This window comes from Patiria miniata, unplaced genomic scaffold (assembly GCF_015706575.1).
Source record: "Patiria miniata isolate m_02_andy unplaced genomic scaffold, ASM1570657v1 HiC_scaffold_25, whole genome shotgun sequence".
Taxonomy (NCBI): domain Eukaryota; kingdom Metazoa; phylum Echinodermata; class Asteroidea; order Valvatida; family Asterinidae; genus Patiria; species Patiria miniata.
Window position 1 is genome coordinate 9,644,306 of NW_024037064.1, and position 16,803 is coordinate 9,661,108.

General features: G+C 38.3%; 2 protein-coding genes across 2 annotated transcripts; both read left to right on the forward strand.

Moving 5' to 3' along the window:
• The first annotated feature begins 721 nt into the window (after positions 1 to 721).
• LOC119733208 (E3 ubiquitin-protein ligase TRIM56-like) lies at positions 722 to 6,420 on the forward strand. Its single transcript, XM_038206795.1, has 3 exons — positions 722 to 827; positions 2,227 to 3,529; positions 4,160 to 6,420. The coding sequence occupies exons 2-3, from the start codon at positions 2,233 to 2,235 to the stop codon at positions 4,780 to 4,782; spliced, it is 1,920 nt and encodes a 639-aa protein (XP_038062723.1). The 5' UTR covers positions 722 to 827; positions 2,227 to 2,232; the 3' UTR covers positions 4,783 to 6,420.
• A 3,473-nt stretch (positions 6,421 to 9,893) lies between these two features.
• LOC119733207 (tripartite motif-containing protein 72-like) lies at positions 9,894 to 15,351 on the forward strand. Its single transcript, XM_038206794.1, has 3 exons — positions 9,894 to 10,010; positions 10,894 to 12,202; positions 14,436 to 15,351. The coding sequence occupies exons 2-3, from the start codon at positions 10,900 to 10,902 to the stop codon at positions 15,071 to 15,073; spliced, it is 1,941 nt and encodes a 646-aa protein (XP_038062722.1). The 5' UTR covers positions 9,894 to 10,010; positions 10,894 to 10,899; the 3' UTR covers positions 15,074 to 15,351.
• Positions 15,352 to 16,803: the final 1,452 nt, after the last annotated feature.

The following is a 16,803-nucleotide window of genomic DNA, read 5'->3' on the forward strand; positions in this document are numbered from 1 at the left end:
TTTAAAGGCCGTAGGTACTTTCGAATCTTCCCCACACCCCTCCCCCCCCCCCTTCAATAAACAATGAATGCATGGAGACATTTTATTTTAAAAATACAAAAAAATGGAAAATGGAAATTTAAAAAGTATATACATATCTAATGAAGTTTTTGTAATGAGGTGGGGAAATGAGGAGTGCGCTGCCAAACAAAATGGCCATCCCTTGTTTTTGCTAAACAAGGAAACACAATAATCCGTTCAAATTACCCCCTCAACGGGTAACAAAGGGAGAGTTTGGGCAGACAACTTGAAAAAGACATTCGAATACAGTGCACTGCCGATGGCGAAGGATGTCGATGACGCCCTTGGTATTATTCCTTAATTGATTTTAGATTCAGTTTTTGTCCAGAGTCCAGAGTCAGAGTGAGTAAAATATTCGAACAGCTGATCACGAACATCTACTTAACTTGTACCATAGGCCGAGTTCGGGCGGTCTGTTCCTGACACGGGTATTTTGTTTGTGCATGGAGCTATATTAACTCAGTGGTGCGAGCAAAACCCAGACAGATATCCTGTTCCGAGTGCAGTATTCGTGAGTCGTGTTCTCGCCGGTCGGTCGCAAGAACAATACGACCCGTGTCAAGACTAGGCTGCCCGAACTCGGCCATTGACCTACAAGAAGCACAGGAAAAATTGCCGTGCTGTCCCTTGGAGGCGCTCTTCATATTACATTTTACGTCGACTTCCACTTCCGCGTTGATTGCTTCGAGCCTGAAGATTTGCTTCTTTCGACTCAACAGAAACATCATTTCAGTTTTTACCATCCAAACAGGGAACGTCGGATAAATGTGAGCACAATAATCTTTGTCTTCCTTAAATCCTGGAGGAGCATTTTGTCGTAAAATTATGATGTGTCATTTTTTGCGTGTCTGTATACGTTTGGGAATCCTACAATACATTTGTTTTATGATACATGTACAAACATGACAAATGAACATGTGCATGTATGACGTACATGTACATGTTCTACGTGTACTCGTTTTATGGCTGTTAATATATAGAGTAATGGCATTGCTCGATAGAAAGGACTATGATTTAACATGTTTTAAAAAAGAATGACACTGACAGCTTGTAAAACAATATAAACGTAGATGGAAATAAAACGATAAAGAGGAACCATGTCATGTTATCTCAGAAAATATAATGGGAAAGAATGGAGTACCCATCTGTTCATGACAGTTACAAATCTATGAGACGACTCTGCATAAGAAACAACAAAAGTGCTAATTTCAACCTCGTTAAGGACCTTTTTATGAAAACAGTATACATGTATATGGTAATTATGAAATAAGGTCGCGTCTTCTTTTGGCAGTATTGCTGACCTATATGGTATGACTATAACTTTATTCATGTCTATACACAACATGTTGTGATACTGGCCATTTTTGTATATTGAGTCACGCACCCATTGCGATTGTGCTACATTTGTACATTTCCTACAATGACGTGTTTCCTGAATTTCAAATTTGGACTGTTTTCCAATTGATATCCGCTATGAAATCTACCTAGTGCACAAACTACACAAAATAATCATAAGGTCAATGGTGCATCATGGTAAATCCATGACCTCGAGAAGCCTATATACTACATGTAGTTATACTCCAAACTTCCCCTGAATATATTACATGATGTACGGATTTCGCTTGTCCTGGTTGTGCACAAGCACAGGCCTGTATAGCAGTCCTTCGAAAGTGAATTTCCTTTTCAGGAGATCTTAGCATGCACGCCTATTGCTGTGTGGCTCTAAATACAAAGGAAATCCAGGAGAAAAAAATATTCATGGGGCCACTACTATGGAGCATCTTACAACTATATTTGCACATTTATTGATGTTTTGCATTCAGAAATTTGACATAATGATAAAGTGCAATATCAGATGATAAAGTCACTGTCAAATTTCTGCCTTCCCGGATTAACGAACAATATCACAAATCCAAGGAAGCATCACAAATGAAATAAAATATGTGATGTTTTGAAGGGGAGGTGCAGTTTATGGATAAGGATATGATTGTGCACTTGTTTCTTTTTAATTAACATCTTGAGAGCCCTGCACACATCGTTTCATATCAAATACAAAAATACATCCTGCCAATTACTATTGGTCCCTACCCATAAAGAAAGCGTGCGAATGATGCATTTGTATCACTCTTATGTTTTAAATAAAATATTTTTTCTCACATTTATTAGACAAAAATGGCAACTGGACCTGCAGTAAGTTCAGCTCTAGAGACGATCAGCAGACATCATCTTGAGTGCAGCATCTGCCACGAGAGATACCAACAGCCCAAGATACTGGAATGCCTGCATAGCTTTTGTGAGCAATGTCTGCTGAAATACTGCAGCAAGAAGCATCAGGGTGCTGCAGCGATTCCTTGCCCTGTGTGTCGACAGGAGACAAAGCTTCCTGAGGTTGGGGTGCAGGGTCTGAAAACCAACTTTCATTTGATTGGTCTGGTTGAGGAGCTTAAACTTCAGGAAAAGATAGTGGGATCGGGTGATACCTGTCTTTTGTGTGATGTATGTGAGGAAGACAACGAGGCAACGCAGCGATGTCTGGATTGTGGCCAGTATATGTGCTCAGTCTGCAGCAGAATGCATCTTCGATTCGCAGCCACATCAAACCACAAGGTAGCTCCATTGAAGGACATTCGTGAGGGAAAGGTTACAGTCACAAAGAAACATCTGAAACAACATCCGAAATGTCTGATCCATGAGGGGGAAGTGGCACGGTTCTTTTGTACGTCATGTGAGTTGTTGATCTGCCGAGATTGTACCGTCATAAACCACCGCATGCCAGAACACACATATATTGAGAGAGATGAAGCCACATCGGTTTTCAAGCAGTCATTGGCTGAACTGTTTACTCCACTTGAAAACACAATGTTGCATATCCAGAAATCTCGGGAGGAAGTCTTCAGAATGAAGGAAAATTTGGGTGTCACAGTTAAGAGGGTCATGACAGAAGTGCAAGACAAAGCAGCTGAGATACGAGCAGAGGTAACGGCTAAGGAAAATCGCATCGTTGACGACATCAAAAACATCCAAACAGATCGCGAACAAAAACTGGAAGAATGTGAGAAAACTATGTGCTTGGCATTGGAGAGATTCGCGCATTCACTAGACACAGCTAGAGAGGTGGCAAGTACTGCATCAGATAGTGACTTTCTCTCACTCTATCCCACAATCAGCATAGACTTGAAATTGTTGGCAGATCAGAGTATACCTAGAGTTGACAACAGGCTCGCATTCCTGAAGTTCAAGCAGACTGAGGGTGTTGGTGGCATCAGTCTGGGTGAGGTGGTAACGGAAGGCAAATGGGAGCTGTATCGAGAGTTTGATACAGCGGGAAGCAATCCAGGAGAGTTTAGAGGGGCTTGGGACGTTGCTGCTCGTAAACCTGATGAGATTGCAGTGGGTGACCAATTCAACAGTCGAGTTGTGATCTGCAGCATCGATGGCAACAAGAAAAGCACGATTCCAATGCAAGGATGTAAGTTTAAACTACAGTGCATCTCCAGAATTATGCACACTAACAATTCTTCTTTGCCCATCATTATAAGGTTAATATATTTTTTTCCTCACAAGATCTCATGAAACGGTATCGCAGTAAATGTAATGCATGACATTTTAATGAATACCTTGTTTTTCATAACATGGAGATGTTTTTAATATAAATGCATCATCCATGTTGAAAAATCCAATTTCCTTTTTTTGTGTCCATGAAATGAACAAATACAAGCTTAATTTTTATTATTATGGTTTTTTTGGCCTTTGCTCTTCCCGACGCATTTTCGTTTGATTTCTGTATGGTAGTCAAAGTCTTTTATATTTCCCATTATTCACACTAAAAGATACATTAATGAAAAACAGTTTCTGCCACATTATCTGGGCATAGATATATAGACAAGCTTAAAACCTCAAAACTTAAAGGATACGTTAACACGTGGTGATTTCCCAAGCATACAATGTAGTACATCCAACCTCGAAAATATTCTTTGGCAGACACCTTTGCTTATTAACACTATATTAAATATTTCATTGTTGGAGGTTTTAGAAAATTGAAATCCAAATAAACCATTGATTATTATGACTGTTTGTTTTTATATCGTGACTCCTACAGGTCCACGTGGCATCGCAGCTACACGCAGCGACAATTGTTTGGTGGTTGTTGAGGAAGGTGCATCCCATGTGAAGGTGTTCAACAGTGACAACACGCTGGCATACAAGTTCCCAACGGTGCCACCGAGTGAGGTCGGTAAGACCACGGTTGACCTCCAGAGCGTAGCTGTCAAGAATGATGGTACCATTGCAGTGGGAGATGTGGCGAGGATGGTACTGACAGTGCACAGCCCCACTGATGGTGAGCTCCTTCATACCATACCAGTCGAGATTCAACCTTATTTCCTGGCTTTTGACAGCAATGATCGAGTTATAATAAGTGACTTTTCATCACAGACAGTGGATATTGCCGGTGGCAATGGTACTACAAAACGCACCATCAAACCCACCATCAATGGTCAACCAGTATGTTACTGCTTCGGTGTATGCACTGATAGCTCAGGTATGTATGTTGCAATGTCCAAAGGTTACAACACGGGTCATATCCACCACTATGACCCTCAAGGTGGCTTCCTCCAGTGTATCGCACAGGGTCTGTACAACCCACTGGGTATCACATTCTCATCACACGGTCAGCTGGCAGTGGCTGACTACTCCTCAGTCAAAATGTATCACCAGGTGTGATACAACATTGACATCAGTCATGTCAATTTCGCATCATTTGAGGCATGTTGATAGAAAAAGTAAAGAGCGGTCCTATCACAACAATGAATTAAAAGTTTTAGAATATTGATACATCACGTATCATACAAAAAACGTGTACGGTATTGGATTGCATGTGTTACCTGTATCATTTTGACTTGCTGATCAATCGGTCGATTTTGTCCACAACTGTGGGCGGTTGAAGATATCTTGTCATAATTTCATCAAGTATAAGTATATGAGTCACCTTTTCAGTTCATTCAAAAGAAAAAAAATAAGATAACAAATTTACATTGAATCAAATCCGGTGATAATTTTGAAAAAAGCTTTAAGAATCAAATCGAAGCAGAAAAAAAACCTTAAAAGCAAATAAGGTTTTTAATTCATGTATATTAACATGCATCCTCTGTTCAAATACTATAAGGATGAACAAAGTAAAACGCAATTCAAGAGAAAACTTGAAATACCACGATTACAGTTTTGTTTCAATATCAATTTTTCTGACACGTTAGATGTATTTCGTTTTTCAACAAACAACATACTGGTTCTGACAACTGAGGGTGGTAACGCGATATGAATAAAAATTGTAGCCCATTGACAAAATTATGTTTGTGCACAATAGACGCTCATTGACCAACTGTGAGAGACTAAATAAACAATGAAATTCCTGAAAGACAAAAATGAATTCGGCCCGAAAGCCTAGCAGGCCTACATCACAATAGTTCTGGCAAACTTTCATCTTACAACAGCAGATAGAAGCCTTTGCCAAGAAATTGCGACATTTGTAGAGCTAAGCTTGATCGTTCTGTTAAAAACATATTGTAATTTATATTCAACCCGCCTGTAAATACGCAGTTTAAGAAATATGATCATCCTATGCTGATTTTGACTTCGCTTATTTCAAAGCAAGGTTTTATTAGTTGGTTTCAGTTGCCTCAATGGGTTGAGTTATGTAGAGAAATTGAAATTCGAGAAGAAAGAGGAATAAAATAAACATTCCATGGAAACAAATGCAGTGATTATTACAACTCATGATGTTAATCATGTGAGCTAGCTCCTATGAAACGAAACATTGTTTTGTTTCTTTAATTAAAACCAGCATAACCTTCAGGTTATTATGTACTGTAAAGACGTCACGAGAAATGTTTGATGTAATAACTGACAGTTCAATTATATATTTAGAATTTTCTCGACATCTACGATTATATGTTGTGAGTACATTTTAGATTACATGAGACTCAGTTTGTAAATATTGAATACTGAAAATAAGAAGGCCCGATTTGTTACAGGGTTTCAATTCAACCCACGTTGTTTGGTGCTTGACCAATAGGAATCTGTAAGCTTTCCTAAGAATTTAGCTGAGGATTAGCTTTCAATTGAAAAGAACAAACAGTGTTGGTTAATTTTTAACTCAATGATCAAGATACATACATGTATACATTTCTTTTAACTGTTCAAGAAAATTTGACACAATTTCCCAAATATCTCGAGATAATTTAAAAACTGTTTAAATATGTCAAGTAGAGTCAAATTCAAAATTAAGTTTGATTGTTCTGTCTAAGACATTTTGTTTAATTGCTATTAGCCTGCCTGTAAATACACAATTTCTCGAAATGTGATCATTCTCTGTTGATTTGACTTAGTTCATTTCAAAACTAAAATTGTATTAGTTGATTCCAGCTGCTTCAATGAATGGGTTGGTTTATTTTAAGAAACTTGATCAAAAACATTACATGAAAACAAATTATGTGATAATTACGACTCATGATAATCATATAGACGAAATCCTACAGTGACAAAATCGGCCTAGGGAAGTTTTAGCTCTTGATTTCATATTTGCATTGTCGCCAACATACATGTAATACTCCTTATCATGAACAGAAGTTAAGAGAATTGTATCTTTTAACCAAAAGTCCAATACATTAATGTATATTCTCGACATCAACCATATGTTTTGAGTAGATTTTGCTTTATATAGATTTCATGAGATTAAGTTTGTTAAAAGTGATTACTGAAATATACGTAAGATGCTATAACCTGATTTGTATCAAAGGGGTACATTCAAGCAACGTGATCGGTTCTCGGCCAATAGGAATGTTTCCACTGTCCTAGCTAGGTATTTCATGACAAAGTTCCCAATTGGAAAGGAAAATAGTGTTTTTGAAACAATTAAATGCTACAGCTATAGCTTATTAAACTGTGGTGCATGTTTTGTATGCAGGCTTGTACTTTGCATTTGTGTATGTTTAAGGTCGATACACAGGGCTTCACGATACCAGTACGCGAATGCAATTGACTTTGTGCAAACAGAAGGAGTCACACAAGCCTGACACGGGATGATACTAATAAATACCCTTGAGTGCCAATTGACCGAACTCCAAAAGATCGACCGCGCACTCGAATACCGTACACTCGTCTACAATGCACTACACTATACTTGTTTGTCTGTATATTTTGGCTAAAAAACTTGTTTATTTTCAATAAAGCGGGGATTTCTTCAAACTAATCAATGATGTGCTCACTGTATGTTTTGTTCAACTTTTTAAATGACTTACAGAAGGTAGGCGTTACTCATTTAGCAGACAACACTCTAATTGTTTGGACATATTTAAATGACACTTAACATTTCGATTCCTAATTAAATGGTCCTGTTATTGAGACTGTATTTGAATTTGATGGGGGAGTTTTTAAATGGCAAAGAAGCGGTTTTTTTTTATGTAATTGAATTTATTCTGTGTATTTTTGGCAATACGAATTTATTCAATTTAAAATGGGGAATGGGAGGAAAAGTTGTCGCATTATAAGTTTAGGAGTAATTATTCAGCAAACGTACTTTGAATTATCAACCCCCCCCCCCCCTCAGGTGATTCAGGCGGGTATATTTTGGAGGACTCGAGTCAGTTTATTTGCTTATTTTTTTTGTTTGACTCGTGACTGGCATCAGACTCGTTACCTTTTGGACTCGGTTTGAGTCAGACTCGGCTAGTGACTGATTCGGACTATGTTCAACTCGAATCGAGTCCATTTCCAAAAACAAAAACGTGTTGAAACGCGAGGACAAAGTTTAATGAATTTGTTAATGTATTTGTTTACATTTTTTTAATCATATTCTAATGAAAACGGCCGCTTTGAATGGTGTGGAATAATGCTGTGTGTCTCTGAGCGATCACCTCGTTTGAATTTTGACAGGTCATTTTTGTTTGTCTGCATTCTCTGTGTTTTACTGCTTAGCAGGAAATACACTCTTTGGGAACACAGTTTGGAATTACAAAGAATTCAGGTAATTGCAGATTAAACAATACGAAACCGTTATGACAGCACCGCGCCCTAATTGTATTTGCTGTAGAAGGAGGAGCCATGGACTGCGTGGAGAGTAAAAACAATAGATGAGCGGTCAAAAATGATAAAAGATACATTAAAATTTCTGGAATTAGGTTGAAAGTTTGATTTTACAATTTAATTCTGTATTCGCTGTCATGTCGATCCCTGAACAATACGTGTAGTGTTATATTATATGAGCCTGATATAGTACATGAAAAACATGAGTCAAGAAGTTGCTTGTGGCAAAACCAAAACAAAACAAAAGCAATACGCAACGGCAAAATCTCAAACTTGCCAAACAATCTTTCAGTTTTGAATAAATGAAGCAATTTGAACGTCTGACAGTGAACATGGGTTTCTCCTCAAAAGCAGCAAATGTGGAGGGTCTTCTTTCAATTTCGAAAAGAAAGTTATTAAAAGCACTGGCCGGGTTTCAATTGTACATTCGCAATTGTGAGTGTGAATCACCTCCAAATCTCTGCCCACGTTCTGCCCTAGATGTGGCAACATAAAACAAACAAGTTGCAAACAAATTGAATCGGAATGATGATGAGATATCCAAATTCTGCACAATAATAAGAACTGACAAGTCAATTTTCTATGAGCTTTAATCCAGGAGAGGTCATCATACAGCCACTTGCCAGATGGTCAGTCTCGAACTCTGCAAACAGTGAATTAAATAAAAGTCAAAGGCAACTGCATGGTTTCATGGGGATATCACTTTTCTTTGTTTTTTTTTTGTGTGCATTCATCGCAAATAGACTTTTCATAGAGAATGACTCGGAGAATCAATCTTTAAAACATCCGTGATTCATATGAGATGTGCATGTTTTCCGCCACAATTATATTGGGAAAATGCGGCAATTAAAAAAAATGCAGTTTAGAAGTTATAAAAAATGAAGATAAAAGAGTAGAAGGGGCTCAGATATCCCATTTCCGGCAATGAGCGGCGGTTACTTTAAAGAAAAATGAAAAAGAAAATGGAAGCTTCTCCGGATCCTATACCGCCCTCACATCAGGAATCAGGCTCATTTAGACATCCTCAATAGGAAGTGTTGGTTTTTCAATGGACGTAGGTACTTTCAAAACCTCCCCAACCCATCCATCCCCACGCCCGCCCCTTCAAAAAACAATTAATGAATTTTAAAAATTCAAAAAATGTAAAATGGAAATTAAAAATATGTGTACATTATATCTAATGCATTATATCTAATACATTATATCTAATTTCGAAACCTCCCCAGCACATCCATGCATCCCCACGCCCCCCGCCTCCCCCCCCCCCTTTAAAAACAATGAATGCATGGAGAATTGTTTTTTTTTTTAATACAAAAAAAAAATGTAAAATGGAAATTACAAATATATATACCTATCTAAATGCAGATTCTTTTTTTAAAAGAGATGGGAAAATAGGAGTGCACTGCCAAACAAAAAAGGCCATCCCTGTTGATAGTCCAGCAGTCGAGAATCAAACAATTACCCCCTCAACGGTTACAAAGAGAGAGTTGGGCAGACAACTTGAAAATACATTCGAATGCACTGGCGATGACGCTTGATAAAAGCCCTCGGTATTGGTTTATTTTGTTATTTATTAATTTTAGATGCATTTTTTTTGGCCCAGATTCAGAGTAAGTAAAAGTTTCGAACAGATGGTCACGTGTTTCCTACCTCCATGGTCACGAACACAATCTATCTACTGTACCATGCATAGGAAAAATTGCCGTGCTGTCACTTGGAGGCGCTCTTCATATTACATTTCACTTCGACTTCTACTTCCATGACTTCCGCGTTGAGTGTTTGGAGCCTGAAATTAACCAAACTAAAGATTCGCTCCTTTCGACTCAACAGAAACATCATTTTGCCATCCAAACCAGGAACGTCGGATAAATGTGAGTACCGTGAGCACAATAATCTTTGTCTTCCTTAAATCCTGGAGAAGCATTTTGTTGTGAAATTCTGATGAGGCATTTTTTACGTTGTAATACCACGTTCATGTATGTACATGTACTCCATGTACTTGTTAATACATGTACATGTACATGTATGGCTGTTAATATATCGAGTAATGCTAATGGCATTGCTCGATGCACAGGACTATAGATTTAACGTACAAGTACAGCACACTTTTTGTTATTATTTTTTAACATGTTTTAAAAACGAATGACGGCTATCATGATAATGGAGATGATAATGGAGATGAAAATAAAACGATAAAGACGAAACCATGTCATGTTATGATGTTATCTCAAAAAATATAATGCGAAAGATTGGAGTATCCATATCTGTCCATGATAATTACTATATTTGCATTGCTGTGTGGCTCTAAATACGAAGGATGTCCAGGAAAAAATAGGCCTATTCATGGGCCACAATGGAGCATCTTACAACTTTAACTTTGTACATGTATATTGATGTTTTGCATTCAGAAATTTGACATATTATGATAAAGTGCAACATTAGATGATAGAGTCACTTTCAGATTTCTGCCTTCCCAGATTAACGAACAATATCAGATATCCAAGGAAGCATCACAGATAAAATGAAATATGTGATGTTTTGAAGAGGAGGTGCAGTTTATGGATAAGGATATGATTTTGCACTTGTTTCTTTTTAATTTACATCTTGAGATTCCTGCACACATCGATTCATTTCAAATGCAAAAACACATCCTGTCAATTACTAGTGGTCCCCACCCATAAAGGGAAACATACGAGTGATACGTTTTTATCACTGTTATGTTTTAAATGAAATATTTTTCTTCACATTTATTAGACAGAAATGGCGACTGGGCGTGCAGTAAGTTCAGCACTAGAGAAGATCAGCAGACATCATCTTGAGTGCAGCATCTGTCAAGGGAGATATCAACAGCCCAAGATACTGGAATGCCTGCATAGCTTTTGTGAGCAATGTCTGCTGAAATACTGCAGCACGAAGCACCAGGGTGCTACAGCGATTCCTTGCCCTGTGTGTCGACAGGAGACGGAACTTCCTGAGGTGGGTGTGCAGGGTCTTAAAACAAACTTTCATCTGATTGGTCTGGTAGAGGAATTGGAACTGCAGGAAAAGTTGGTGTGTTCGGGTGGCACAAAGCTGCTCTGTGAGACATGTGATGATGGCAATGAGGCAACACGTCGTTGTCTGGATTGTGCCCAGAATATCTGCTCACGTTGTCATAGTTCACACAAAAGATTTGCTACTTCATCAAGCCACATAATAGCTACTTTGGAGGACATTTGTGAAGGAAAGGTGAAACTGACAAAAGAAAACCTGAAACAACATCCCAAATGTCCGAAACATGAAGGCGAAGTGACAAGGTTCTTTTGTATGACATGTGAAGTGTTGATCTGCCGAGATTGTACTGTCATTGACCACTGCAAGCCAGAACACTCGTACATTGACAGAAATCAAGCCGCATCGACCTACAAACAGTCGTTAGCTGAACTGTTTTCTCCACTTGGATACGAAATGAAGGAACTGAAAAAATCACAAGAGAAAGTCTCAAGAATAAAAGAAGATTTGGGTGTCACAGTTAAGAGGGTCAGGACAGAAGTGCAAGACAGAGCAGCTGAGATACGAGCAGAGGTAACGGCTCAAGAAAATCGCATCCTTAATGACATCAAAAACATCCAAACAGATCGTGGACAAAAACTGGACGAATATGAGAAAACTATGGGCTTGGCTGCGGAGAGATTTCAGTATTCACTAGACACAGCAAGAGAGGTGACAAGGACTGCATCGGATAGTGACTTTCTCTCACTCTATCCCACAATCAGCAAAGACTTGAAATTGTTGGCAGATCAGAGAATGCCTAGAGTTGACAACAGGCTTGCATTTCTGAAGTTCAAGCAGAGTGAGGGTGTTGGTGGCATCAGTCTGGGTGAGGTGGTGGTTGAAGTTGAGTGGAAGCTGTGCTGCGATCGGGAGTTTGGTAGAATCGGAAGCGGTCCAGGAGAGTTTGATGGGGCTTGGGGGATTGCTGCTCGTCAACCTGATGAGATTGCAGTGACTGACTACTGCAACAAACGAGTTGTAATCTGCAGCATCGATGGCGACCAGAAAAGCACGATCCCGATGCAAGGATGTAAGTCTAAATTACCGTGCAATCTGCAGAATTACATATTACAATGTACGTAAAAAAATCATCACATCTCATTATTATCGGTTTGTTTTCAATTTTCAATACAAAATAAAAACATGAATACAGATGAAAATCTAATGAAACTGTTTTGAAACAAAAGATGTTTTATGGAATACCTTGCTATTGATTACGTGGGGGATGTAAATGCATAGTAAAGTGAACAACCCAACTGGAAATTTAACGTCATTGATTTGGTTCGCTTTTTTTTGGTGCCAAACATGGAAAGTTCAAGAAAAATGCATTTGGTAGTTACATAGAAAATGCATTTAATAGTTTGGAATTGATGAATTATCGTGCAAAATGTATATACAAACTGAAAATATACAATACGCTGGTTCACGTTTTCAATTGTTGTCATCAGGATTTTTTTAATTTTTACCATTATTCAACTGAAAGATAAATCTTTGAATAACATTTCGTGCCTCACAATCTGGGGCATATATAAACAGAAAAGCTTAAACTTTTGACAGTGTGTATTTGAGTGGTCGGGCACAACATCTGTTGAGGATTGTTCTGATAAATCTTCCTTGTTTCTTTCCTTCCTTTTTTTCGGACAATTACTATCTGTGGGTTATCTCCGAAATTGTTTATGGTATGAACTTGTAACTTTCAACATAAATCGACCCTCATCTCAATCAGTGGTGCTTGTTACTGTGACGTCGTGATGATGTCATCGGGTGTCAAATTACTAGCAATTAAAGATTTCTAGATTTAATCTTGAACATCAATATAAAATCAACCGTGAGAGACCTAAACTTGACTTTTACGGGGTTTGATAGAATAATCCAGGATCTTCATTTTATCTTCAAATCACGTGACTCTTCCTTCCAGTCCAAATCAGAAGTGCCCTATCATTTGAAAGTGGAAAAAGATGTGAACTTGCTTTCAACGATGTTTAGTCTCTTAATGTGGTACTTTACAAAAAATACCGATCACGTCATAAAATGTTAGAGCGCCCCCTTTAGCGGCAAGTTCAAAAATGTTTAAAATGAATTTTCAGTTGCTGTCCGGCGACGTTTGCGGTAATCGCTTCAAACTGAATATATATGATGACCTTTATGCAAGCAGGACCTGTGTACGAAAAAATTATGACGTCATCAGACCGGAAGTTAAATACAATGAAAAGATCTGCAAACCTTAACCCTAAAGGGGCCGGGGGGCGGAATCCGTGACATTTTCTGTGATAGCTCCTAAAAAAAATTTTTCGCGACCCGAGCTGTTATGACTTTTTAGCCTCGAGCTTTGCGCATCTTTTGATACCAAAAACATAAAAATCGGACCAAGGGTTGCCGCGTAGCGAAAAATTTTCCAGCGCTACGCGCCGTGAAAACTGAATTTTTGCATATACGTCGTGTACACAGAGCAGAATTGCCATTCGTACATATGAATAATTAATTAGCCATAATTCCAAAACCCTTTGACCTATAGTCATGAAATTTCTTGGATATGTTTAGGAAGAGTTGCTCTATGCATGTGCCGAGTTTCAAAATTTTTCGTCACTCGATCGCCGAGATCTTAGGGGGGGGGGCCGAATCCCCCCACCCCCCCGGCTGAGAGATGGTCAAAATAACCCGGCCCCTTTAGGGTTAAACAATTGCAATCCAGAGTTTTGCTTCAAATAGCACAGTTAAAATAGCTCTTGAGATTTCTGGGAATGACGTCATCGAGTCAGATTACAAGTATCAAAGGTTTCTAGATTTAATCCTTGAAAATCAATATATAATCAACTGTGAGATATCTGATTTTACAGGAATTGATAGAATAATCAAGCGTCTTTATTTTTGATATTACGTGAAAATTCACGAAACCCTTCCTTCTGGTACAAACCGGAAGTGCGTTATAATTTGAAAACTGGAAAAAGATGTGAACTTGCTTTTGGATCTGGCTAGGTTGTACTTTAGAAGAAAAAAAACTACCGGTGATGCATAAAATGTTAGAGAGCACCCTCTTGTTGCAGGTTGAAAAGGTGTTAAATGCATTTTCAGTTGATTATTGTTGCAAAGCTTATCACATATGAAAAAGATGCGGTCCGACCATTCTGCGTTTGTAACTTAACAAACGTGAATCATAATTATCACTCTTTCAGATTTCAATGTTGATTTAAAAAAAAAATTAAGTTCCAATCCAAATAGAACATTGACAGCTGTTGTTTCTTTTTACATCGTGACTCATACAGGTCCACTCGGCATCGCAGCTACACGCAGCGACGATCGTTTGGTGGTTGTTGAGGAAGGCGCATCCCATGTGAAGGTGTTCAACAGCGACAACACGCTGGCATACGAGTTCCCAACGGTGCCACCGAGTGATGAGGTCGATAAGACCTCAGTTGACCTCCACTCTGTGGCAGTCAAGAATGACGATACCATTGTAGTGGGTGATGTCAGGAGAATGGTGTTGACTGAGCACAGCCCCACTGATGGTGAGCTCCTACGCACCATACCAGTCAAGATTAAACCGTACTTTCTAGCTGTTGATGACAGCAACGATAGAATTGTCATCAGTGATAAATCGCAGGCAGTGGATGTGGCTGATGGCAATGGCACTACACGACGCACTATCAAACCCACCATGAATGATGAACCAGTACAATACTGCAACGGTGTGTACACTGATAGCTCAGGTATCTATGTTGCAATGGAAAATGGTCCTAGCACGCGTCATATCCACCACTATGACCCTCAAGGTGGCTTTCTCAAGTGCATCGCACAGGGTCTGCATGCCCCTTTGGGAATCACACTCACATCAGACGGGCAGCTGGCAGTGGCTGACTGGTACTCGATAAAGATAATTCACCATGTTGCTGTGACGCTGTAATCAAACATGTAATTTCACATTTATAGTTTTTGTTTATGAGTATGGAAAAGCGCATGAATACCAAATCAGCTCTGGAATAATCTTAATAATTGGCAAAATGAAAACTGAAGTAAAGTATTCGGGACACCAACATGCATTGAAACAATTTGAAAATTAAGCCTTTAAAATGATGTATGTTATATAAATAATTCATATGTGAAGACTTTGATAAGTCATTAATTAACACTATACTGAATAAATCTGAATAAATCAATATATCTGAATAAAACCCTGTCATCTGATTGGTAGGTCGTTGTTCACGTGGCATTAAAATGATTGATCCCAAGTTAACACATGGCCCGGTTTCATCGCAAAAATAGAAGTTCCATTCCACGGTAAATAGTAGTTCCATTGTACTGTCATACTACCACATAATCAGATTCAAGAATTTATTCAGGCGCTGTATAAAACAAATAATTCCGTATTAAACATTTTGTGCAACATAAAGAATAATTTAATTCGGTGTTAGATGGTATGTTAATTTCCTAGGCTTTGCCTTGCCGAAAAGATGATTATATCAGGTATGCAACTTTTCCTCGGATCAGCTGATTTCCTCTTTTTTTACTTCCCATGTGTGCCATTGAAAATAGAAAAACACTGTACAAAGTCGGGGGAAAATTTGAATTTCCTCTTTTTTTGTGATTTCCCAGTTGCATGCCTGTTATATCTGTAACCGCCATAAACTATTCTTACCATTGCACACATCAATATTTATTGTATATACTGTAGTTCAGACTACCCCGGGTCGATATCCAGGAAATAAACTCCCTCTACCTAAATAATGGTTACATAGAAATTCATCCAAACTATGTTAAAGTGCTGAAATGTGGCATATAGGGCCTACAGTAACGATTCGACCTTCACTTATAACACTGTGCAGTTTTTTTTGCCGATGAGATTTTTTTCTTGCCATTTTTTGCCGAAAGGAAGGGGAATATGGGGATATTCAAAACATGTATTTTTCCTTTTTTTTGTTCACAGTGTAGGTTTATATATAGTCTTTATAAAAAAAATCACGTGTCAACAGAAGCTACATGCACTACCGTGGAAGGTGCTAAAACTATTTTAAAATCAATTTCTATTACGTCATCGTGACGTATTGTCATTATTTGCAGACCAGGAGAATGTGCTACACCAAGTCGTCACCGTTTTCACGAAGAGCCACATATGTCGATTTTGAAGAAAAAGTGTTTTCGAGATAATCGCAAATGAAGTTTCTCATATTTTAAAACTGCAAAAAATACCACTTTGCAACAACTTTGTGAAGCAAGGAAACCATCACACTATTCTGTGTGAGCTGAATATTTACATGAACCCAGTAATAAGACTTAATTCAGCAGTTAATTAGTGAAAATTAATTAGTAGTGGCTCTTCGTGAAAACGCAAATTCAGGTTTCCGACATATTGGCCCTTTCTGTTCAATGTGTATTTCCATAGGCGCGAGTGAGTACGCGCGCGCAGCTGAAAATGTTACAAAGATATAGATATTATATGTGGCTCTTCGTGAAAACGCAAATCTCATTTGACCTACTTTTACGTATTTCCGTGCAATGGGTTTTGTACGCGTTCAAAGGGCCAATATGTATGTGGCTCTTCGCAAAATTCATTTATCGAGATTTTGGCCCCTTGCAACATTAATGTAACTTGGAAATTAATGATGTTTTGCTTATAGAAACATGTCAAAATGAATA

Coding starts and splice junctions, on each gene's coding strand:
- LOC119733207 (XM_038206794.1), top strand. CDS start 10,900: ATGGCGACTGGGCGTGCAGTAAGTTCAGCACTAGAGAAGATCAGCAGA. Junction 12,203..14,435: donor CACGATCCCGATGCAAGGAT/GTAAGTCTAAAT, acceptor TGACTCATACAG/GTCCACTCGGCATCGCAGCT.
- LOC119733208 (XM_038206795.1), top strand. CDS start 2,233: ATGGCAACTGGACCTGCAGTAAGTTCAGCTCTAGAGACGATCAGCAGA. Junction 3,530..4,159: donor CACGATTCCAATGCAAGGAT/GTAAGTTTAAAC, acceptor TGACTCCTACAG/GTCCACGTGGCATCGCAGCT.